This window comes from Priapulus caudatus, unplaced genomic scaffold, assembly GCF_000485595.1.
Source record: "Priapulus caudatus unplaced genomic scaffold, Priapulus_caudatus-5.0.1 Scaffold725, whole genome shotgun sequence".
Taxonomy (NCBI): domain Eukaryota; kingdom Metazoa; phylum Priapulida; class Priapulimorpha; order Priapulimorphida; family Priapulidae; genus Priapulus; species Priapulus caudatus.
In genome coordinates, this window is record NW_014577786.1 from 160,844 (window position 1) to 186,869 (window position 26,026).

The 26,026-nt window shown below is 50.0% G+C and overlaps 1 protein-coding gene across 1 annotated transcript in view; it reads left to right on the forward strand.

Annotated features, from left to right (window-relative positions):
- LOC106813092 (2-oxoglutarate dehydrogenase, mitochondrial-like) overlaps nt 1–26,026 on the forward strand; it is a 50,888-nt gene that overhangs the window by 12,126 nt on the left and 12,736 nt on the right. Inside the window, 16 exon segments of the mRNA XM_014817147.1 lie at nt 172–274; nt 1,573–1,673; nt 10,464–10,489; nt 12,952–13,039; nt 13,788–13,896; nt 14,460–14,530; nt 15,207–15,335; nt 16,195–16,374; nt 16,775–16,927; nt 17,746–17,845; nt 18,755–18,871; nt 19,574–19,724; nt 20,068–20,186; nt 20,783–20,817; nt 20,859–20,987; nt 21,453–21,524. Coding sequence (XP_014672633.1) covers nt 172–274; nt 1,573–1,673; nt 10,464–10,489; nt 12,952–13,039; nt 13,788–13,896; nt 14,460–14,530; nt 15,207–15,335; nt 16,195–16,374; nt 16,775–16,927; nt 17,746–17,845; nt 18,755–18,871; nt 19,574–19,724; nt 20,068–20,186; nt 20,783–20,817; nt 20,859–20,987; nt 21,453–21,524 — 1,683 coding nt within the window.

Genomic DNA, 26,026 nt, shown 5'->3' on the forward strand with positions numbered 1-26,026 from the left:
CCTACAGGTCCGGGAAGCAGGATCGATCCCTCTCTGTGCCACCTCTACCGGGAACACGAGAGAAAACCCCGATAGCAGACCGACTGCTCTCTTGTTCTTCTGAATCGGCGACGCGCCAGTCGCGCTTCCCCCGCCGCCGCTATCGCTGTACACGGAATTTGTTTTCGCCAGATTCGGGGTCATAACGTAGCCGACCTTGACCCGCTGGGCATCAACAATGCTGACCTTCAGGAAGGTGTGCCTCGCGAGCTTCAGATCAGCACACACAGCTTCGGTAACTACGACCGTAACCGCGACGACCGTAACCACGACGACCGTAACCGTGGCGACGCCGTCGAAGCTTTGAAATCCCGTGTTTTTTTGTTCTTTCGTTGTTTCTAACAACGTTCACCTAATCTAACGTAGCTTAATTACTAACTAAGCGGTTAGTGTGTACGGGAGTGCGTGACGCGGTCGGCGATGCAGTCGAAGCGTTGAAATCGCACGTTTTTTCATCGTTAGCTGTTCTGTTTTGATTGAAATCTAACCTAAACTAACGAGTGGTTAGCGTGTACGGGTGTGTGTGTGTAGCGATAACTTATTAGAATCAACTAATTTGGGTGTATTCTAGTCCAGAAGCGGCAAATAAGGTAAGCATAGTGTTAAAAAGTGCTAATAAATTCATTAACATAATGCAACTATGACTTGGGCATGTGATGTTGATAATCTTTAAGCTTCTGCACTTTGGCTCAAATGTCTAAAAGTCATAAACATTCAAAAGTCCAGGTTGTAACTTGTAAATGTTACTAAACATTTTTTGAGTCATAATCTATAAACAGTCTTTCAAAAGATTTTGTGCTAATCTGTGAATAACAGTTTTGATTATAGCTTGATCGTTAATATCACCTAAAATTTAATATTAATAATATGATGTTAACCGTCAAGTATATGCGTGCCTTACTGATTGTAGACCTTTTGTTAAGTTGCTGACTGTAAAAAATGTTGTTATTTGGACAATAGTGCATCTGTAAGTGTGAAGGTATATGAATGAAATTTGCTCCTTACTGTGAGTTTGTGAAATAGTAATTGTAGTTGTTATCTATGAAAGAGATTATGATATTAACTTCCGGATAACAAGACATCACGTATTTTTCAGCACGTAGTCATATCAGAAGTAAATAATCGCAAATAAAACACATTTGTGAAAACACGTGTTACACGTGTTTGTAAATCCTTACATTCGTGATGATTTACTGCTGACTGTATTCGATGTAATTTTAAAGCTAGGTTTACACTACCGACTTTATGTTGTCAAATTGGCGAGTTGGACCAATTTCGCAATCGGCAACTCTGAGTTGGTGAAAATAGTACATGTTCTAATCTCCCAACTAGTTGCTATTGACCAGTTGCTCGCGCGACTTTTGCGTTTACGCTGACGATCGATTGTCGGTTGTATAGTTGGGAAGTTGGTCCAATTCGCCAATTTGTCTGCATAAAGTCGGTAGTGTAAACCCAGCTTAACTGGATGTCCACAGTGTGTGCTCACGTCTTGTCCCCGGGGCACGGTGAAACATCTGTAAACTTGCAATGCAGGGGAAGCCGATCTGGACAAGGTGTTCCAGCTTCCTTCGTCCTGCTACATCAGTGCGGACCAGCCCGCGCTGCCGCTCAGAGAAATCATCCAACGCCTCGAGGTATGACGCCCGCCTTTCTGTTTAATTAAAGTAGCAGGCTATAAGCAGAAGTCGTATTTGAGGTATTTACCTGCCTTCTCTCCTTTCTGTTTAATTAAGGTACAGGCTATAAGCAGAGGTCGAATTTGTACGTTTTCTATGGGCAAGTGTTGGTTTTGGTTCAAACTGACATTAAAGGCTCATTGGAAGTGCACAAAAACAAACTATTTTTTCAACGACGGATTATCAGGACCAATTACTTTTTAGCACCGCTGATGTGAAGTGATAAGTCTTTAATGACTGTGGCACTAGACAGTCATGAGTCTTCATTAGCTCTGATTGCTACTGTATTTCGTTAGCAGCGAGGCTTGGCAGGTTGCCAATTGTAGCTTCTATGTAATTGAAGGTTTATCTAATTATAGCTTGTAGCTGATTGCAGTCGGTCGTAAGAATTTTCAGACTCTCTGAGTCGACGAGTAAGCATCAGCCATTACAGCTGTGGCAGCGGAGACTTCTCGAGCTCCCATTTCTAACTATCATTCAACCGTTTCTAAATGCATGGACATCGAGCCACTGAGACACGATTATTTCCAAGAAAAACCACAGATATTATTACTATATTATTAAATTATAAAAGATATTATTAAAACCGTAGATTTTATTGCTAACAAGACAAAACTGTAAAAAAGAATCTGGTTTGGCAGACCCAACGGGCGTTTTCTCTATTCACACAGTGTGTCGCAAAGCTGCCCCGAATTCAGTATCTAATTCGATTACGGTAGACACGCTTAACCTTTCATTACGGTAGGCACGCTTAACCTTTCATTACGGTAGGCACGCCTAACCTTTCGGTGATCGTGACGACACAAAAACTGATCAGTAGTTTGGATGATCATGGAAAATAGCCATCTCCAGTAAGAGGGATGCGAAAGAACCACATAAGAGGACGCAAAACAGTGTAGCAGTGACCACCCTCGGTGTCCGTAGACTAGAGGTCAGCCTGGTGTAGTGCTCTGTGGCTGAGACTGGTGAACGATACCTTGACTACACGTAGTTAGCTACATGCAGATGCACTGCCTTGTCATCTCACATTCAGTGTAGGAGCGGACACCAACGTTTACGAGCGCACGCGGTAACGTAGCGCGTTCGTGCACGCGTGTGGCGTAGACGCGCAACAAAGCCCCCAATTTAGCAATCAATTCGATTACAGTAGGTCCACAGTAGCATACTTGTCCTTTAGGAGATTGTGGCACGAAATCTGACCTGTGATCGGGCAGTCACCTTAAGTACAGGTCGTGGTCAGGCAGTCACCTTAAGTACAGGTCGTGGTCAGGCAGTCACCTTAAGTACAGGTCGTGGTCAGGCAGTCACCTTAAGTAACAGGTCGTGGTCAGGCAGTCACCTTAAGTACAGTCGTGTCATTGCAGTCCAACCTATAAGTCAGGTCGTAACAGTCAGCAGTAGCTTAGTAAAAAGTCCAGTCATGCAAGTCAGCTTAAAGTAAAGGTCAATGTCGCAGTCACCTTAAGTAGCAGGTCGTAGTCAGGCAGTCACCTTAAGTACAGGTTCATCGGTCATGCAGTCCCTAAAGTAGCAGTTCGTGTCAGGCAGTCCCCTTTAAGTAAAAGTTGTGGTCAGGCAGTCCACCTTAAGTACGAGCTGGTCAGGCAGTCACCATTAAGTACAGGTCGTGTCAGGCAGTCACCTTAAGTAAAGGTCATGTCATGTCAGTCACCTTAAGTACAGTCGTGTCAGGCAGTCACCTTAAGTAAAGTCGTGTCAGGCAAGTCACCTTAGTGGGGGTAGTGGGGGAGTACAGGTCGTGGTCAGGCAGTCACCTTAAAGTACCAGGTCGCTGGTCAGCAGCACCTTAAGAGCAGGTCGTGGTCAGGCGACCCCCCCCCCCCCCCCCCCCCCCCCCCCCCCCCCCCCCCCCCCCCCCCCCCCCCCCCCCCCCCCCCCCCCCCCCCCCCCCCCCCCCCCCCCCCCCCCCCCCCCCCCCCCCCCCCCCGCCACCTTTTAAGTAAAGGTCTATGGTCAGGCAGTCCACTAAGTACAGGTCGTGGTCAGTGCAGTTCACCTAAGTACAGGTCGTGTCATGCAGTCACCTAAGTACAGGTCGTGGTCATGCAGTCACCTGGCTTTGGAGACCTTATGATTTTATTGGGCGCATTTGGCCTTTTGATGAATGTTACACGAAAACCACGATAGTTAGTGGCAGTCAAGGGTCGCGGTTGCGCTGTCGGCAGTCAATGTAGACGTGTACTCACTTATACCCACTGTACTAACGTGTACAGAACTCAGTGGTCCAGTAGTTAGCTCGTCTATCTTTCACTTCGAAGGCTGTGAGTTTAAAGTGAGGATTTCACATGTTTTTACCAACGATTTATTCGTGAGATAGTCGTTATAAACACCGGTCAGACAAAACAGGGCAGAGTAAGTGCTACGCACACCACGCGCGCGTGCGTGTATGTTCGTGCGCGCGTGTATGTTCGTGTGTGCGCGTGTATGTTGGCCGCGCCGTGTATGTCCATGCGCGCGTGTGTATTTTTGTGCGCGCGCGGAGTGTGAGTGCGCCCCACCCCATGCGCTTGTGTGTGTGTCTGTGGCCACCTCCCCCATGCATGTATGTCTGTGCTTCCCCACCCATGCATGTATGTCTGTGCGCCCTTCCCCACCCATGCATGTATGTCTGTACGCCCTTCCCCACCCATGCATGTATGTCTGTACGCCCTTCCCCACCCATGCATGTATGTCTGTACGCCCTTCCCCACCCATGCACTGATGTCTTGCGCCCTCCCACCCATGCATGTATGTCTGTGCTTCCCCACCAGCAATGTAATGTCTGTAACGCCCTTCCCCACCCATGCATGTATGTTCTCTACACGCCTTCCGAAAAAAAAAAAAAACAAAAAGAACAAATAAAAAAAAAAAAAAAAAAAAAAAAAAAAAAAAAAAAAAAAAAAAAAAAAAAAAAAAAAAAGACCCCATCATGTTGTCTGTACGCTCTTGCACCACCCCATGGCATGTATGTCTGTACGCCCTTCCCCACCCCATCAGCATGTTATGTCTTGTACGCCCTTCCCACCCATGCATGTAGTCTCTACACCCTTCCCGACACCCATGCATGTTAATGTCCTGTACGCCCTTCCCAACCCATGCATGTATGTATGTGCTTCCCAAACCCATGGCATGTAAGTCTAGTGCGCTCTTCCGCCACCCTGCATGTATGATGTCTGCCCTTCCACCCATGGCATATGTCTGTGCGCCTTCCCCACCGCATCGCATGTATGTCTGTGTCGGCTCTTCCCCACCATGCATGTATGGCTGTGCACCCTTCTCCCACCCATGCATGTATGTCTGTACGGCCTCTTCCCACCCATGGCATGTATGTATGTGCGCCCTTCCCCCCATGCATGTAATGTATGTGGCGCCTTCCCACCCATGCAATGATGTCTGTGGCTCTTCCCACCCATCATTATGTCCTGGTGGCTCTTCCCCACCCATGCATGTATGTGCTGTGCCAGCAAGCGCCTGTTGTCCCCACCCATGCATGTATGTCTGTGGCGCCCTCCCACCCATGGGCCCGCCCGCCCCCCATGTATGTCTGGGTGCGCCTTTCCCACCCATGCATGTATGTCTGTGCGCCTTTCCCCACCCATGCATGTATGTCTGTGCACGACCTTCCACCACATGTTATGTCTGTACACCCTTCTCCACCCATGCATGTTATGCTGTGCTTCGCCACCCATGCATGTAATCTTGCACCTTCGGCCCACCGCATGCATGTATGTATGTACACGCCTTCCCACCCATGCATATATGTCTGTGGCGCCCTTCCACGACCATGCATGTATGTCTCGTACACCTTCGCCACCCATCATGTATGTCTGTGGCTCCCCCACCCAACTGCAAATGTATTCTGTGCAGCCCTTTCCCACCCCAATGCATTATGTATGTACACCCTTCCCCACCCATGCATGTATGTCTGTGCGCCCTTCCCCACCCATGCATGTATGTCTGTACACCCTTCCCCACCCATGCATGTATGTCTGTGCTTCCCCACCCATGCATGTATGTCTGTACGCCCTTCCCCACCATGCATGTATGTCTGTGCACCTTCCCACCCATGCATGTATGTCTGTACACCCTTCCCCACCCATGCATGTAGTGTCTGTACTTCCCCCACCCAATGCATGTAGTCTGGTTGGCACCCCCACCCATGCATGTAGTCTGTGCACGCCTTCGCGGCCACCCATGCATGTATGTCTGTACCTCGCCACCCAAATGCATGGTATGTTCTGTGCACCCTTCCCACCCATGCATGTATGTCTGTGCTTCCACCCATGCATGTATGCTGTGCACCCTTCCCCACTCCAATGCATGTATGTTCTGCGGCTCCCCACCCTGCATGTATGCCTGTCCGCCCTTCCCCACCTCATCATGTATGTCCTTGCGCCCTCCCCACCCATGCATGTATGTTCTGTTGCACCCTCCACCCATAGCATGTATGTCTTGCGCCTTTCCCCACCGCCATGCAGTAATGTCTGTGCTTCCCCACCCATGCATGTATGTCTGTGCGCCCTTCCCCACCCATGCATGTATGTCTGTGCTTCCCCACCCATGCATGTATGTCTGTGCGCTCTTCCCCACCCATGCATGTATGTCTGTGCGCTCTTCCCCACCCATCGCATGTAGTGTTGCTGTGCACCTTCCTCCACGCGCATGCATGTATGTCCTGTGCGCCCCTTCCCCACCCATGCATGTATGCTGTACACCCTTCCCACCCATGCCATGTATGTCTGATGTGCTCTCCCACCCGCACGCGTTCCATGCAATGTAGTCTGTAACAACCCTTCCCACCCATGCATGTATGTCTGTGTGCTCTTCCCCACCCATGCATGTATGTCTGTGCGCCCTTCCCCACCCATGCATGTATGTCTGTGCGCCCTTCCCCACCCATGCATGTATGTCTGTGCGCCCTTCCCCACCACATGGCATGTATCTGTGCTCCCACCCATGCATTATGTCTGTGCTTCCCGCCACCCATGCATGTATGTCTGTGCGCCCTTCCCACCCATCGCATTATGTCTGTGCTTCCCCACCCAGGCATAATATGCCTGTGCTCCCGCACCCATGCATGTAATTCTGTACACGCCTTCCCACCCATGCATGTATGTCTGTGCTGTCGCCACCCATGCATGTATGTCTGTACACCCTTCCCCACCATGCTAGTATTCTGTGTGGCTCTTCCCACACCCATGCATGTATGTCTGTGCGCCCTTCCCCACCCATGCATGTATGTCTGTGGTGCTCTTCCCCACCCATGCATGTTATGTCTGTACGCCCTCGCCCACCCCATGCATGTATGTCTGTGCGCCATTCCCCACCTCATCATGTATGTCTGCGCCTTCCACATGCATTAGTGTCTGTACACCCTTCCCCAACCCCACATGCATGATGTCTGTGTGCTCTTCCCCACCCATAGCATGTATTCTGTGCACCCTTCCCCCACTCCCATGCAATATATGTCTGTACGCCCTTCCCACCCATGCATGATGTCTTGTACGCTTTCCCCACCCATGCATGTAGTCTGTAACGCCCTTCCCACACCATAGCATGTATGTCTGTGCTTCCCCACCATGCAGATGATTCTGCTCCCCACCCATGCAATGTATGTCTGTGCACCCTTCCGCCCACCCATTGCATGGTAATGTCCTGTGCCCTTCCCCACCCAATGCATAGTAGTTGTACGCTCTTCCCCACCCCATGCATGTATGTCTGTACGCTCTTCCCACCCATGCAATGTAGTCTGTGCACCCTCCCCACCCATGCATGTATGTCTATGCGCTCTCCGCCACCACCATGCATGTATGTCTGTGCTTCCCACCGGATGCATTGGTAAATGTCTGTGCACCCTCCCCACCATGCATGTATGTCTTGCGCCCTTCCCACCCATGCATGTATGTCTGTACCTCTTCCGCCACCCATGCATTATGTCGTACGCTCTACCCCACCATGCATGTTATGTCTGTGCGCCTTCCCACCCATGCATGTATTTTCTGTGCTTCCCCACCATGCATGTATTCTGTGCGCTCTTCCCCACCCATGCATGTAATGTCTGTACGCCCTCGCCACCCCATGTATGTATAGTTCTGTACGCCTTCCCCACCCCACTCGCATGTATGTCTGTACGCTCTTCCCCTACCCCACTCGCATGTATGTCTGTACTCTTCCCCACCCCACTGGCGCACAGACATACATGCATTCCCCACCCATGCATGTATGTCTGTGCACCCTTCCCCACCCATGCATGTATGTCTGTGCTTCCCCACCCATGCATGTATGTCTGTCGCTCTTCCCCACCCATGCATGTATGTCTGTGCTTCCCCACCCATGCATGTATGTNAGATCAGGTGAGGGGGAGAACATCATGCATTGCCACACAGGTGAAGGGGGAGGTTACCATCATTGGGCATGCGCAACACAGTGAGGGGGCTATCATCATGGCATCGCCACACAGGTAGGGGGAGGCTACATCATGGGCATGCCAACACAGGGTGAGGGGGGGTAGGCTACATCGATGGGCGATGCACACAGGTGACGGAGGTTAGCATCATGGGCATGCCATCACAGGTGAGGGAGCTCTACATCATGGTCATGCCACACCCACCCCACGCCGGTGACCGGGGAGGACTACATCATTGGCCATGCCACACAGGTGAGGGGGGTTACATCGATGCATGGCCCACACAGGTGAGGGGAGCTACTATCATGGGGCAGCACACAGGTGAGGGGTGTACATCATTGGTCATGTTGACACAGGTGATGGCGGGCAGCCCGCGGTATACCATCATGGGACACTCCACGGAGTCAGTGAGGGAGAGGGCGTAACAGCGAGTGCATTGCGGGATCGCCAACGCAAGGTGACGGGGGGAGCTACATCTCATGGGGCATGCCACACGAGGTGAGCGGGGTTACATCATGGGCATGCCACACAAGGTGAGAGGCTACAGTCAATGGATGCCACACACGGTGAGGGAGTTACATCATGAGCATCCCACACAGGTAAGGGGAGAGGTACATTCATCGGCATGGCCACACAGGTGAGGGGCTACATCATGCAATGGCCACACAGGTGAGTGAGAGGTTACATCATGCATGACACACAGGTGAGGGGGTACATGCAATGGGCAATGCCACACAGGTGAGGGAAGAGGTTACATTCATGGGCATGCCACACAGGTGAGGCGGGAGGCTACATCAATGGGCATGCCACAGCAAGGTGAGGGAGGTTACATCATTCGGGCATGCCACACAGGTGAGTGGGGAGGTTACATCATGGCATAGCCACAGAGGTGAGGGGGAGGGTTTACTATCAAATGGGCATGCCACAAACAGGTAGGGGGAAGTCAATCATGGCATGCCACAATCAGGTAAGGGGGTTACATCATTGGGCATGCCCGCACAGCAGGGTAAGGGCCTACATTCATCGGCATGCCTCACACAGGTTGAGGGGAGCCTACATGCATGCGGCATGCGCACCAAGGTTGAGGGGGGGCGCTTACATCATGTGCATGCCACACAGGTGAGCGGGCTACATATGGCATGCCACAGCCAAGAGTGAGGGGGGGAGTTACATCATGGGGCATGTCGACAACAGGTGAGGGGGCTACATCATGGGGCAATAGCCACACAGGTGAGGGGGGTTACATACCATCGGGCAAATGCCACACAGGTTGAGGGCTGACATCATGGGCAGCCACACTAGGTGAAGGGGGAGGTTACATCATGGGCATGCCACACAGGTGAGGGGGTTACATCATGGGCATGCCACACAGGTTGAGCGGGGAGGCTATCATCATGGGCATGCACACAGGTGAGGGGGAGGTGTACATCATGGGCATGCCACACCAGGTAAGGGGGCTTACATCATGGGCATGGGCCACATCAAGGTGAGGGGGGCTACATATGGGCATGCCATACAGGTGAGGGGGCTTACATTCATTGGGCATGCCACACAGCGTGAGGGGGAGGTTACATCAGGGCCACATGTCACACAGGTGAGGAGGCTACACTCATCGGGCATGCCACAGAGGTGAGGGGGCTACATCATGGGCATTGCCACACAAGGTAAGGGGCTACATCATGGGCACCACACAGTGAGGGGCTACATCCATGGCATGTCACACAGGTGAGGGGCTACATCATGGGCATGCCACTACAAGGTGAGGGGGTTTACATCATGGGCACATGCCACACAGTGAGGGGGTGGATACATTCATGGCAATCCACACAGGTTGAGGGGGAGGCTCACATCGTGGCATGCCACCAGGTGAGGGGGTTACATCATGGGCATGTCACACAGGTGAGGGGGCTACATGCATGGCATGCACACAGTGAGGGGGTTACATATGGCATGCCAGCCACAGGTGAGCGGGGGTTTTACATCATGCATGCCAACACAGGTGAGGGGGAAGGCTACATCATGGCATGCCACATCAGGTGAGGGGGTGGTTACATGCATCGGGCAATGCCGACACAAGGCTGAGGGGAGGCTACAGATCATGGGCATGCCACACAGGTGAGGGGGAGGCTACATCATGGGCATGCCACACAGGTGAGGGGGAGGCTACATCATGGGCATGGCCACACAGGTGAGGGGGAGGTTACATCATGGGCATCGCCACAAGCAGTGTAAGGGGCTAACATCATGGGCCAATGCCACACCAGGTGAGGGGTTTACATCATGGGGCATGCCACACAGGTGGGGGCCTACATCAACGGGCATGCCAACACAGGTGAGGGGAGAGTTACATCATGGGCATGCCACACAGGGTAAGGGGGCTACATCCATGGGCATGGCCACACAGGTGAGGGGGCTAACCATCAGTGGCATGCCATACAGGTGAGGGGGCTACATCATGGGCATGCCACACAGGTGAGGGGGAGGCTACATCATGGGCATGCCACACAGGTGAGGGGGCTACATCATGGGCATGCCACACAGGTGAGGGGGCTACATCATGGGCATGCCACACAGGTGAGCGGGAGAGGTTAACATTCATGGGCAATGGCCAACACAGGTAATGGGGGCTACATCATGGCATGCTCACACAGGTGAGGGGGAGGGTTACACTCATGGCAATGCCACACAGGTAACGGGGGCTACAGTCATGGGCATGCCAAACAGGTGATGGGAGGCTACATCATGGCATGGCCACACAGGTGAGGCGGGTTACATCAAATGGCATGCCACACAGGTGAGGGGGGCTACATCATGGGCATGGCCAATATCAGGTGAGGGGGCTACATCAATTGGGCATGCCACACAGGTGAGGGGGAGGCTACCATCATGGCATGCCACACAGTTGAGGGGGTAGGCTACCACATGGGCATGCCCACAAGTGAAGGGGAGGCTACATGCATGGGCATGCCACACAGGTGAGGGAGCTTACATCATGGGCATGCCACACGGGGCAGGGGTTGAGGGGGAGGCTACATCATGGGCATGCCACACAGGTGAGGGGGCTACATCATGGGCATGCCACACAGGTGAGGGGGAGGCTACATCATGGGCATGCCACACAGGTGAGGGGAGGCTACCATCATCGGGCATGCAACAGGTGAGGGGGAGGCTACATCATGGCATGCCAGACAGGTGAGGGGGAGGGCTCACATGCATGGGCATGCCACAAGCAGGTGAGGGGAGAGGCTACATCATGGGCATGCACCACACAGGTGAGGGGAGGCTACATCTATCGGGCATGCCACACAGGTGAGGGAGCTAACATCATGGGCATGCCACAGCAAGGTGAGGGGAGGCCTACATCATGGGGCATGCCAGCACAGCGTGAGGGGAGGCTACATCATGGGCATGCCACCAGGTGAGGGGGAGGTTACATCATGGGCATGCCACACAGGTGAGGGGGTTACATCATGGGCAATGCCAACACACAGGTGAGGGGGCTTACATCATGGGCATGCCACACAGGTGAGGGGGAGGCTACATCATGGCATGCCACACAGGTGAGGGTCTACATCATGGGCAGATGCCACAGACAGGTTTGGAGGGGGAGGTTACATCATTGGGCATGCCACATCAGGTGAAGGGGGCTACATCATGGGACATTGCCACATCAGGTGAGGTGGGTTTACTCATGGGGCATGCCACACAGAGTGAGGGGGCTACCATCACGGCTAATGCACACAGGTGACGGGGAAGGCTACATCATGGGTATGCCACACCCAGGTGAGGGGGCTACATCATGGGCATGCCACACAGGTGATGGGGTTAGCATCAATGGGCATCGTCCAACACAGGTGAGGGGAGGTTACAGATCATTGGGCATGCCACACAGGTGAGGGGAGGCTACAATCATGGGCATGCCAGCTAACAGGTGAGGGGGAGGCTACATCATCACGGGCATTGCCACACAGGTGAGGGGTTAGATCATGGGCATGCCACACAAGGTGAGGGGGAGGCTATCATCATGGGCATGGCACACAGGTGAGGGGAGGTTACATCAATCGGGCCATGCCACACAGGTGAGGGAGCTACATCATGGCATGCCACAATCAGGTGAGGGGCGAGGCTTACATATGGGCATTCACACAGGTGAGGGGGAGGCTTACATCAATGGGATGCCACACAGGTGAGGGGAGGCTACATCATGGCATTGCCATCACAGGTGAGGGGGAGGCTACATCAATGGGGCATGCCAACAGCAGGTGAGGGGCTACATCATGGGCATGCAACAGCAGGTGAGGGAGCTACATTATGGCATGCCACACAGGTGAGGGGGAGGCTAGCATCATGGCATGCACACACAGGTGAGGTGGTTAGCACATGGGCATGCCACACAGGTGAGGGGGAGGCTACATCATGCGGGCATGCCACACAGGTGAGGGGATGCTACATCATGGCGATCCACACAGGTGAGGGGGAAGGCTACATCATGGGCATCCAACACAGGTGAGGGGAGGCTACATCATGGGCAATGCCGAACAGGCAGGTGGAGGGGTTATGCATCAGGCATGCCACACAGGTGAGGGGGCTACATCATGGGCATGCCACACAGGTGAGGGGTCTAAGGCGGAACACGCACGACGCTGCCTTTCTATAGCTGTCAAGGGAATTGAGTTGAGGAAGAACGAATTTCTGTATCTAACAACAGTATCTTCTCATGTACTAACGCTCGCAGGGGTACGATAGAACCACTGATAGAGCTACGCCCTCGGGCAGATTGTTGGCTGTCGATATCGTAAATTCTAATTCGTACGATTGTCTTCTTCGCAGAGGGCGCTTGAACGTGTTGGCTAACGTTTCGCGGAAGCCTCTCGAGCACATTTTCTCCCAGTTTGAAGCTATTACTGGCAGAGATGATGTAAGTGTGTGGTTGAAGTCGTGATGAATTCTACATCACGTCTACAACTGTATCCTCCATTTATGGTCTTTATTGTTGTAAATCCTCAACTTTCAACTCATATTTAGCAGATTATGTTGGTAGGTAGGTAGTGGATGGCGAGGTAGATACAAATACTTGCTTAGTTATACTGTCTGTTATTGTTTATGATGTATTACTTGGCTGGCTAGATAAAAATTGTTTCTTGCTTGGGCTCATAGGGTCTATGTCCCCCAGGGTACTATTGGAGGGTACCCTGGTAACAATCTGATATGGTTAGGGTTAGGGTTAGGATTGGGGAGTAGGCGTAGGCGACTCCCTAGACTCGTTAGTGGAGTAGGCGAGGTACGGTCCGGCATATTAGATAGTACCTGGGTACGTTCCGATATATCAAACCGTACCCAGGGTACCCTCCGATAGTACCCTGGGGGACATAGACCCTCTCAGCGTTAGTGGTCACACTTTTCGTTATTGTCTGTAATGTATTATGTGGATAGCTGGCTAGTTACAGGCACTAGCTTAGGTACACTGTCTGTTATTGTCTGTAATGCATTATTTTCTAATGTATTATGTGGATAGCTAGCTAGATACAGTTACTTGCTTAGTTATTCTGTCTGTTACTGTCTGTAATGTATTATTTTGTATTATGTTTTGACTGCTAGCTAGATACTGTTACTTGCTTAGTTATACTGTCTGCATCCTTAAATGCATTATTTTGTGATATATTTAGGGGTCGGGAGACGTGAAGTATCATCTTGGTTGCTCGACGGTGCGACGCAATCACGCGACGAACAAGAACATCCATCTCGCAGTCGTTGCTAACCCCTCGCATCTCGAAGGTAATGTAGCTTGATCTGATGGATGCTTGCGATTCCGGACTCCAGTTTGCGTTTGTTCATGCCGCGCAGGCATACGGATTGTTAGCGAATTAAAGGAAGTAACTCGTAGTGAAATTACAAAATTAAATTAATTACGAATCACAGATTATCGAATATTTAAAAAAAAGAAGATGCTTTGGGTGCATTTGTTTTGGGCGGATCATATGATCCTGCGAAACGTGAACCTTTGGAAGTGATTTTGCATTTGTTCAAGATCAAGTGAACAAAATATATATATAAAAAAGAAAGAAAAAAAGAACAGGATCAAGTGAAATTTTTGGCAAAATGTGTGTCGCGTATCAAAACCACGTCACTGCGGCTTTTATTTGACCTTGACCTTGACCTTGACCTTGACCTTGATCATATTTCCCTTCTGCTCTATAACTCGGCCCCTAATTGACCTAGCGTGATCGTTAATTTGCTGCGTAGCTGATAAAGCAGCCATGTTAAATACCTAAATGGTGAAAGTAGTGGCGGCTTGATGAACGCATTTTATGAAACTGTCTTTGCATTTATTTGTCAAGCTGTGAACCCGGTGGTACAAGGGAAGACGTATGCAGAACAGTTCTACCGAGGCGATAAAGACGGAACGAAGGTACGTAGTCCGAAATAGAATAACGGAAGCACCGGATAAACATGGCCGCCATTATTTATTAATCATATGCAATTCACAATATTGATTAGATAGGGTTATCGCGGATGAAGAGATGGTTTTTATCAGTGCCAGTGTGATCAAGCACTGCTCATGAATTATTGGTGAATCATGAGCATACAGCGTGGCCCATAGATGCATATATCATGTTCACATTATATATGCATCTAGTTGTATGAACTAGAGAATTCATCCAGAATATTCCTAACTTTCCTTGTGATGTAATGTGTCAGTTTAGTTAGACCAAGTGTGTGTAGATTTCAGCATTTTGTTTAGTTAAAGGGGCTTTTATTTATATGAATCTGATCACGTATTGAAGTGAAAACTCCCAAAACTGTCCCCAGTTACCCACCACTATCCATACTGTACATTGCAAATTTTAAAGACAAATGTTTTGATTGGTTTGATATCGAGCAATCAGCTATAATAAAATGAATATATTTTAACAGAAAGTGTGCTAACAGCTGAAGTAGTGTTATTTTCTAAAAGAAAAGATTAGAATTCATTCAAAAGCTACGCTCGATCGATCCGTCTTGTGAATTAGAAGCTCGTGCCGTGTTATTGATCGGCTGTTATCGATGATGTACATGTATGCGGTGATTGATTCCCGCTCCTGCAGGTAATGAGTATACTGCTGCACGGCGATGCAGCATTCTCCGGGCAGGGAATCGTCTACGAGACCTTCCATCTGTCAGACCTGCCATCCTACACTACCAAGGGCACCGTCCACATCGTCGTGAACAACCAGGTGAGGTAGCGAGGTGTGGGTCGAATCTCGCGGCCAATGCTCGTCCCGAATCACATTCAATTTAAGATCGCGCCTTGGGATTTCTTTTCGGAAGCGATGTGAATCTTAAAACTGTGTATTCAGTAGTGTGTGAGAGACGTGTAATCGTAACCTTGGTGGTAACCTTGGTTGTAACCTTGATCGTAACCTTGGTGTTAACCTTGGTTGTAACCTTGGTTGTAACCTTGGTGGTAAACTTGGTGGTAACCTTGGTTGTAACCTTGGTCGTAACCTTGGTGGTAACCTTGGTCGTAACCTTGGTTGTAACCTTGGTGTTAACCTTGGTTGTAACCTTGGTGTTAACCTTGGTTGTAACCTTGGTGTTAACCTTGGTTGTAACCTTGGTGGTAACCTTGGTCGTAACCTTGGTGGTAAGCTTGGTGGTAACCTTGGTAGTAACCTCGGTGTTAGAGTCCGTACGTTGGTATAAGTAACCGCACGGTAAATGTGGATTTTCGAAGCCATCAAGCAATCATCGATGTTCCTAGCTAGGTATCGATTATCAGCAACTACGGCGTGAAATCATATTTTCAGTTTTACCGGCACCACCGGTAACCTCCTTTTTCCGCCGGGTACCACTTACTCTACACTTTATCGCGCCAGACGAGCATTGTCGATTGCATATTTTACATTTTTGTATTTCATAATTACTATTTTTTACATCGTGTATTTTGTATTTTTAACATTGTGATAATTTTTCATTTTTTGTGCATTTTATATTTTAAATCGCCTATTTTGTGTTTTTTTGGATTGTGCAATTTTGGCATTATTGCATCGCGTATTTTTATATTTTTTCACGCGCACCTGCTCGCTTCGTTAGATTGGTTTCACGACGGACCCGCGCTACTCTCGCTCCTCTCCGTACTGCACAGACGTCGCTCGCGTTGTCAACGCTCCCATCTTCCACGTCAACGCAGACGACCCTGAGGCCGTGATGCACGTGTGCAAGGTCGCCGCCGAGTGGCGTGCAAAGTTCCACAAGGACGTCGTCATCGATCTGGTGAGTGAAGGAGTATGAGGCGAGCGAGAAAAAGGTTGCCGCGGCGACGGTAGCCTCCGTAACGTGGCTGCCTGCATGTAAAGGCCAGGGGCCCGTTCTCAGAAGCAAAATTAGTCTTAATGTTAGTCTTAACATTAGTGTTGATTAAGTCGTTAAACATGAATTAAATATTTGAAATGTTAGCATTCAAGGGTCTGTTGTCAGAAGCAAAATTAGTCTTAACGTTAGTCTTAGCATTGAAATTTTTCCATGTTTCTTTCATTGGAATGTGAGACAAATTGTCACACTGCACGCACGCCTGCGTGCAATTGTTACACTGCACGCATGCACGCACGCACGCACGCACGCACGCACGCACGCACACTAATACCCGTCACTGACTCGCCCCTCCGTGTACCAGGTGTGTTACAGGAAGCACGGCCACAACGAGGTGGACGAACCACGCTTCACTCAGCCTCTCATGTACAAGAAGGTGGCCGAGGCGAAACACGTACTCACCAAGTACACGGAGAAGCTCATAGCAGAGGGAACCGTCACAGAGGAGGAGGTCACTGTAAGTAGTCTCTTACTATTCTAGTGTCTCTCCACGCGCACGTACAGGGGGAAGGGAAGGGGTTAGGGTTGCAGTGGTAGTCGTAGGGTTAGGGTTACAGTGGTAGTGGTAGGGTCAGGGTTACAGTGGCAGTGGTGGGGTCAGGGTTGCAGTGGTAGTCGTAGGGTTAGGGTTATAGTGGTAGTGGTGGGGTTAGGGTTGCAGTGGTAGTGGTAGGGTCAGGGTTGCAGTGGTAGTGGTAGGGTCAGGGTTGCAGTGGTAGTGGTCAGGGTTGCAGTGGTAGTGGTAGGGTTAGGGTTACAGTGGTAGTGGTAGTGGTAGGGTTAGGGTTGCAGCAGTAGGATCAAGGTCAGAGTTGCAGCAGTAGGGTCAAGGGCAGGGATGTATTGAATAGTCTCCAGGTGTAGGAGGGCGAGCACGAGGTCAGAATCACGGTGGTAAATATAAGGTGGTAGGAGTAGGCTGAGGGTTAGTGGTAGTGTTCGCGGTTAGATAGCAGTATGTAGTAGTCTCCACAACAGCTATACCAGTACGTATGTAAATCACCATAGTTACATAACATACTTGCGGTACCTGTATAACGACCATTTAAGAAGTAAGCTGAGTGAGTGCGATCCGTCACAGATGTAGATTGGGAACACTACCATTAAAATCAGTCATGCTTAAATTAATCCATGTTTATATATAACAGGGTTAATTTTTACTCAACCGTGAAGATTGGAAACGTACCGCTGACGTTTGCGTACGTCCATGTGATCCATGTGAATTAATCGATGTTTAATCGCCAATACGCTAATTGCGTGTTGATGTTTTTTCAGTCTGAGAAAGATCGTTACGACAGCATACTGAAGAAAGCGCACGATGACGTGAAATCTACAGTCGTTTACAACGCCATATGGCTCGATTCACCCTGGACAGGTACACGACGGGTTCCCTGTGTGTAGACACCCTGTGGTCCCTGCTTGTAGACACGACCACGCTTCTAGCTGTTATTACGTATTAATACGCGTAACTCAATCCTGTCTCAACTGCAATCTACACTTTAATAGCTGATCCCCCGGCGTGTAGACACGACCACGCTTCTTGCTGTTATTACGTATTAATACGCGTAACTCAATCATGTCTCAACTGCAATCTACACTTTAATAGCCGATCCCATTGCGTGTAGGCACTACCGCGCTTCAAGCAATTATTACGTATTAATACGTGTAACTCAATCGTGTCTCAACTTCAATCGACAGTTTGTGTTAACATGTGTGCGTGTGGGTTACGGTGCTGTACAATGCATTATGGCTGGATTCGCGCTGTACATGTAGAGGCGCTCCCTGTGGTTCTTGCGTGTAGTAGACACAACAGCGTTTGTACAGTGTAGCCCCATTATAACGCGATGGTTGGGGGTCCATAAAGTGTCATCGCGAAAAAAGCGGAGTCGCGCTAAATCGGGGTTATATATACGTGGCTATATAAGAGCAAAAAAAAGGGGGTCCAACGACTCATCGCGTTATATCCGAATTCGCGTTAAATCGGGTTTCCACTGTAGTAGTTATTATGCATTCTTACATATATGCAACTGCAATCTACACTTTGTGTTAACTCTGTGTCTGTGGAAATGTCGTGCCGTTGTGAAGCTGTAGGCATGCATCGGAGCGGTTCCTTTTTGCTCTGGTTTACTTGCGTCAACTAATTTTGGAAGCTCTAGGCGTGTCTACTGTGTACTGCTGTTATTGTAGCCACTCTCTTCACATTCACTTTGCTCTGGTTGCGTTCTTGTTGGACTAACGTTGGGCGTTCTTGTGTTGGACTAATGTTGGGCGTTCTTGTGTTGAGGTTTCTTCGCGGGCAAGGATCCTCTGAAGATGCCGAGGACGGGAGTGAGCGAGAGCATACTCTGCGACATAGGTCACAAGGTCAGCACTCCGCCCGAAAACTTCAACTGCCACAGAGGTGAGAGTGAATTAACGCAGGTCACCAACATCTCTTCGTATATGTAAAGCTGTCATCAATGTCCCTTCATTTGTTGTTTCTAATCAATCATTTCTGACGAAGGTTTGGGTTGTTAAGTAGACTTTTTCGTGGAGACGTTTGCCAATTTTCAGTATTTTCTGATTGGCCAATTATTCCTTAACAAAAATGTTATTACATCGTGGTTTAGGGAAACATTGTAGTTTTCAACCATTGTAAAGACCTGTTAGGCTTCTATCTTATCAGTTATCAACCGATTGTGGAAAGTGTGCCCCTGTAAATCTCCTACTTGTAATTACATTTATTCTGTATGTAGGAAAGCACACAATTATTTTGCATGAGCGTCTACGTTCTTCGATAATCAACGAATCATGGCTGTGTCGTAGTTAACTACCCCCATATTCCTCATTCTCTTCAGAAAAGACTGACTTTTATATATATAATAATATATATATATAGTAATATATATATATATAGTATTATATATATATATACAGTGAAGTGTGTGCGCCGTGCGGTTTCGCGCGCTGTGTGTGTGTAAGTGTGCGTTTTCGCAATGTGTGTGTGGTGTGTGTGCGCTGCGTGCGTGCGTGGCGTGTGCGTGCGGTGCGTGCGCGCGGTGCGTGCCGTGTGTGTGTGCGTCGTGGTAAGTGGTCTTACATGTAGTCGTTCTGCGTGTGACAGCTTTGCTAAGGACGCTCAAGGACAGAGCGAAGATGATCAACAACAGAGTTGCTGACTGGGCCATCGGCGAGTTCTTTGCCTTCGGCTCTCTGCTGCTGGAGGATGTCCACGTGAGGCTGAGCGGACAGGATGTAGAGAGAGGAACATTCAGGTACGCCTGCACGGACACGTGGCTCTATCTAGTGGTCGAAAATGTGAATTTTTCGCATAGATACATTTCTATGTCAGTGTCGAACTTTTATAGTGCACTGCAATGTATATATATATATATATATAAATAATATATATATACAGGTAGGTCCCGTTTTTACGATGGTCTATTTTACGACTTTTCACATTAACGACTTTTTAAAAATTACCTAAAAAAATTGAAAATAACATCGCAGCAACGCGTCCCAAACACGCAATGCGCTTCTTTTGTTTTTCATGGGTGCATGGTGGGTGGAATGATGGCGTTTAATTGCATTATAATTGTTATTGTTTCACGACTCTAGTCACCGCCACCACGTGCTGCACGATCAGGAGGTCGATGCTAAAGTTTACATCCCGCTGAGAGATCTCGCTCACAGCCAGGCCACCTACAGCATCTGTAATAGCTCATTTGTCGAGTTCGGCGGTAGCGTGTAAGTTGAGACTCGACATGTGAAGATAACAAATACAAATACAATACAATACAATACAAATACAAATACAAAATACATGGACATTTGTAACATCTCATTGTCCAAGTTTGGCATGCTAGGTGAGTGTCGTCTTAACACTCAGTAACATCGTAAAGATAGTAGATAACATTGTACAAATACAAATACAGTACAAATACATTACAACCCGCCCCCCCCTCCCCCGGTCATGTTACTGTATCGCGTTACACTATAAACTGAATGAAATACAAATACAATACAAATATAAATACTATACAAATACAATTACAATACAAAAAATACGTACATGTTACTGCTATCACATGTGTGTGTTGGGGGCGGGGGATGGATTACAATACAAATCCGTAAAAATACAAAACATTACAAAACAAATACAGTACAAGAATACAAATACATTACAATACATAGAAATACGAATTACAGCTACCTCCCCCCCTCCCGGTCATGTTACTGTATCGCGTTACACTATGAACTGACTGAAATACAAATACAATACAAATACATTTACAATACAAATAAAAATACTACATGTTACTGTATCACGTGTGTGTGTTGCAGGATTTGAGCTGGTTACTCACGCACAACCAGGGACTGACGCGCTGTATGCTAGCGCGAGGCGGCAGTTTGGTGACGATTGCCCGAACACGTGTCAGTGTATCATTGACCAGTTCATCGCGAGCGGACAGGCGAAGTGGGCGAAGCAGAGCGGGATCGTGATGATGCTGCCGCACGATGACGAGGGCATTGGGTGAGTGTCGTGTGTGTTGCGTGCGGTGCGTGCGTGCAACTGCCGCTGCCATGCGTGCGTGCGTGCCGTGCGTGCCGTGGTGCTGTGGTGCGGTGCTGTGCGTGCTGCAGTGGTGCGTATGTGTGTGTGCGTGGGTGCGTGCCTGCGATGCGTGCGTATGTGTGGCGCGCGCGTGCCTGCGTGTCGTGCATAGTGTGCGTGTGCAATAAGGTGTAACACTCGTTCGCCTGAACAGGACTCGATGAAATCTTGACAAACGTCTTGTTCTCTGTGGTTTGTAGGTGGGTAGCTCGAAATACTCGAGAATGGCCCTGAAATATAAGTGAATTTATAATCTTTTCTTTTTCTTTTATATTATTTATATTATTTTTCTTTCATCTCCCGAGTTACACTTTATCTGAGCATGATAATCACAGGTTGTTACGACGAATTCTGAATGATCTGGGATTTTGTCGTGTCTTGGTTCCAGGGCCCGGAACACTCGAGTGCCAGGCTAGAGCGATTCCTTCAGCTGAGCAACGATGATCCGGATTACTACCCGGTATGTAGCGGTGGATGTGTGTGTGTGTGTGGGGGGTGCGCGGGGTGGTGGGAGTTGTGACCTTGTACGACTTTTGCGCCCGTGTAACTCCGTATCACACACAGACCACAGGTGACAGAGATGTCGCTGTCATGCGGTTTGACGTTAGGCGTGCAGTTGTGCTACTTGCGACTGCATTTTTTAACATAGTGACCTCAAAATCCCCTTTCACTGGAAGAATTGTAGTGACTTTTTTTTTTTTGGCTTTATATGCTAGGATCTTCGATTTTAAATGATAAAGGTATGCTGTTTAACATCAGACTTTGCTTAAACGAGCTGGGGTTCCAAAAAATGTTCCACCCTCTCTCTATCTCTCGCCTCTCCCACACTCGTCCTTCTCACCCTCCTCTCTCTCAACCCTCTGCCTCTCACCTCTGCTCCCTCTCTCCCTCTCCTCTCTTCTCTCACCCTCTCTCTTGCTCCTCCCTCACCCCCCTCCCTACTTTCTTACCTCTTCTCGCTCTCGGCCCTCACCCGCCCCTCCTCTCGTCTCACCCTCCTAGCCTCTCAACCCTCTTTCTCTCTCTCAAGTTCTCTCTCTCTTCGCTCGGCAAGGCCGACGCGACACACTTTGCCGAGTCAGCCAGCTGAAACGAGACTAACTGATCGTCGCCTAACTGCACGACGGCCGTGCGAACCTGTTCCACGTGCTGCGGCGGCAGATCCTGCTGCCGTTCGCGCAAGCCCCCTCATCCTGCCATGACGGCCCAAGGAGCCTGTTGCGTCACCCAGCGACGCAGGTTTTCAAGCTTCTGCAGAGTTCAACGAAGGTGAGGGTCGCTCACAGCAGACTGCATGCATTGCGTGCGTGTGTCCGCGTGTGTGCGTGCATGCGGTCAGTGTGTGTGTGTGTGCGGTGGCGATGCGTGTGTACGTGTGTGCGGTGTGTCGTGTGCGTGTGCGGGCGTGTGTGGCGTGCATGCGTGTACGTGTGTGCGTGTTTTATGTATGTGGCTTGCGTGCTGTGTGCGCTGCGTGTGTGCGCTTTGTTGTGCGTGCGTGCGTGTGCGTGCGTGCGTGCTGCTGTGCGTGTATGTGTGTGCCGTGCGTGCGTGCGCGTTAGCGTGCGTGTGTGAGATGCCGTGCGTGGGCGCTGCGTGCGTGTGCATCGTCGCTGCGTGCTGCGTGCGTGCACGTACTTATGTCTGAACAGCGGAAAAGTAAGGTTCATCACCATTGTCACACATATGTCGTCAATCATTATCGCACATATATTGGCTACGTTGTCACACATATTATGGCCCCCGTTGTCAACACATGTTGTCACGCATTGTCACACACACACTCACCTTTCTCGCAGCGCAGACTCTCTCTTCCACCGGGTGTTGGCTGGAGCAGGGAGAGCGAGTGAGAACCCAGAAGCCGTGGTAAGCTGCCTCTCTGCAGCCGGTAAGTCTGTCTTCGAGCTTGTAAGGAACGCAAAGATCGGGCCTGCGAGGATCTATAAGCCATAGATCGGGTAGAGCAGGTACGTTTACGCCGGTCCCGCGAGCGATTATATTATTTTTATTATAAGTATAACAATGGTTCGCCACAGTCTTTGAAAAGTCTCTTGAATTTTGAGGGGCAGTCCTTGAAAGTCATAAGATTCTCATGAAATGTCTTGATTTTAGAAAGAATCATTGCCCTGTAATAAAAAAGAAATTTTGTAGCCATGCATAATGTGCAAACCTCGATCATAATTGCGCTTAAATGCAAGCCTTAAAAAGCTCTAGACACGCATAAGACAGTTAAATGATGATCACAATTACAGGTAAGTCACTAAATCAGTCAGGTAAATCAAGGTATGTTGTAGAAGTGACCAGGTTAGAAGGGTTTATTAATGTGATCCAGGGTAAGTATTTTAGAGGGTGACATGCGTGATTAAGAATGGGTTATTAAATTAAATCTAGCTATGTGTTGTTCTGTGTATGAATTCTCATAAAATGTCTGATAAAATGTCGCTTGAATTTCCGATAAATGTCTTGAAAGTTTTGAAAAACGCTCCTGAAAAAAATTCAGTCCTGTATGAACCATGATAACATAATTTGTGTATCAGGTAGAGCATAATGTTTAACATTATCTTTATGTTCATTTTGCTCTTCAACAAAAGCTTTGACCGTGTCGCCAAAACACACGATAAAGCGTGCGGATAAGTGACAGTATACTTGACAACCCACCCATGTGTCGCTACACTATTCTTTATCTTTTTTTGGCATTACTTCTAAACGAGCTGCCTCTTGCCTTCCAGATGCTTCTCACGTCGCTTCCGTCTACTTTCCCCGCTAATCCTAGGCGTTCCGTTGCCTAATATGTCGTCGCATTGTCTTGCAGATCTCGCCCTTCCGTTCGATCTGCCATGCAGTCGGGCGGTTAGTATATCCAAACGCCTGCAGATTCAGTGGCGTGCAGGAGACACAAGAAATGGGCGGCTGTGGCGTGACACAGGAGCCCCGCATACTCACCGCGGCTTAACCACCAGAGCGAGGAGTCAGGTATGGGCCGGACTGCACCTCTCCCCTCTCCCCTCATCTATCTCACCCTTCCCCCTCGCTTATCTCACTCCTTTCGCTCCTCTATGTGCCTCTGCCCTCCATCTCAGCCCTCTCCTGCTCCTATCTCACCCTCTCCCCTCGCTCTATCTCTACCCTCTCCCCTCTCATCTCACCTGCTCCCTCTGTCTCACCTCCTCCTCTATCTCACCCTCTCCCCTCCTCTATCTCACTCTCTTCGCCTCCTCTATCTCACCCTCTCCCTCCTCTATCTCATCGGAGCTGGGGGCCTCACCTCCCCTCCGTCTATCGTCCACCCTCTCCCTCTATCTCAGCCTCTCTCATCGCTTATCTCACTCTCATCGCCCCTCTCTATCTCACGCCTCCCCCTCCTCTATCTCACCCTCTCCCCTCTATCTCACCCTCTCTCCTCCTCTATCTCACTCTCTCCCCTCCTCTATCTCACTCTCCCCCCTCTAGCTCACGCCTCTTCCGCTGCCTCTATCTCACCTCTCCTCCTTCCTCTATCTCACGCGCTCTCCCTCCTCTGATCTCACCCTCTCCCCTCCTCTATCTCACCCTCTCGCCGCTCTATCTCACGCCTCTTCTCCTGCCTCTATCTCACCCCTCTCCCTCCTCATCTCACTCTCTCCCCTCCTCGTACTTGCTCACCCGCTCTCACTTCTCTATCTACTCGCTCTCCCCTACCCTCTATCTGGACCCTCTACTCCGCTCTATCTCACTCTCTAGCCCGCCGCCTCTATTCACCTCTCCCTCCTCTTATGCTTCACGCCTCTCCCCTCCTATCTCACCCTCTCCCTCCTCTATATCTCACCCTACCTCCTCCTCTATCTCACCCTCTCCCGCTGCCTGCTATCTCACCTCTCCCTCCTCTATCTCACCCGCTCCTCCTCTCTATCTCACCTCCAACCTCCTCATCCATACCTCTCCATCCTTTTTCATCACCCTCTTCCCCTCCTCTATCTCACCCTCTCTCCTCCTCTATCTCACCCTCTCCCCTCCTCTTTCCCCTCCGCCTATTACCCTCCTCCTTTTACCCTATTTGTATGGACTTTGTCATGAAATCCTCGCTCTCCCTCGACATGCTCTCCTCTTCGCCTGTCCCTCCCTTCTCCCCTTCCCTAGATCCTCCCTCTCCTCTCTCCCCTCTCCCTCCCCTCCCTCGCTCCTATCTTCCCCTCTCCCGCTCTCGCCCTCCCTTCTCCCCTCCTCCTACTGACGTGGAGAAGCTCTCCTGCTTCTCATCGGTATCACCTCCTCTCCCCTCTCCACTGCCTCTCCCCCCCCACTTCCCCTCCCCACCCCCACCCCCTCCCTCTTCCACCCTTTCCCTTCCCCCACCCTCTCCCCTCACCCCACAATCCTTTCCCTCTCCCCACTCCTCTTTCCCCTCTCCCCACCCCCTCTTCCCCTCTCCCCCACTCCATCTTTCCCCTTCGACTGCCTCTCCTCACCGCCGCTCTTCCCGCTCTCCGCCACCCCTCTCCCCGCACCCCCTCTCCTCTCTTCACTCCCTCTGCTCCTTCCTCACCCTCTCCCCACCCCCTCTCCCTCCTACGTCCCTCCTCGGATCTCCCCCTCCTCCACCCCGTCTCCCCCACCCCCTTCCCTCTCTCACTTCCCCCTCTCCTCCTATATACATAGTATTTAGCTGCATCTGACATAGTCAGATGCAGCCTTGTCGAATCGCATGAGCGTGCGTCCGGCGTCCGGCCGTGGGTTCGTCCGGCGTGCGTCAACAGTTGGCCCACAAATCTTAACGCGCTTGACGTACGTCATGATATTCGCGGACGTTCTGGGTGATCGTCAAAACGTTGTAGCTTGTTTAAGCTGGCGGGTCCAAAGGTCAAGTCAAGAGGTGTAAAAGAAGGGGGAACATTCCCTCCCCCTTAAACTTAAAGTATTAGGAGGAAATGCATAATCTGCGCAGCAAATCTAACGGCTCGACCTAGCTCGCTGATAGTCGGTGGT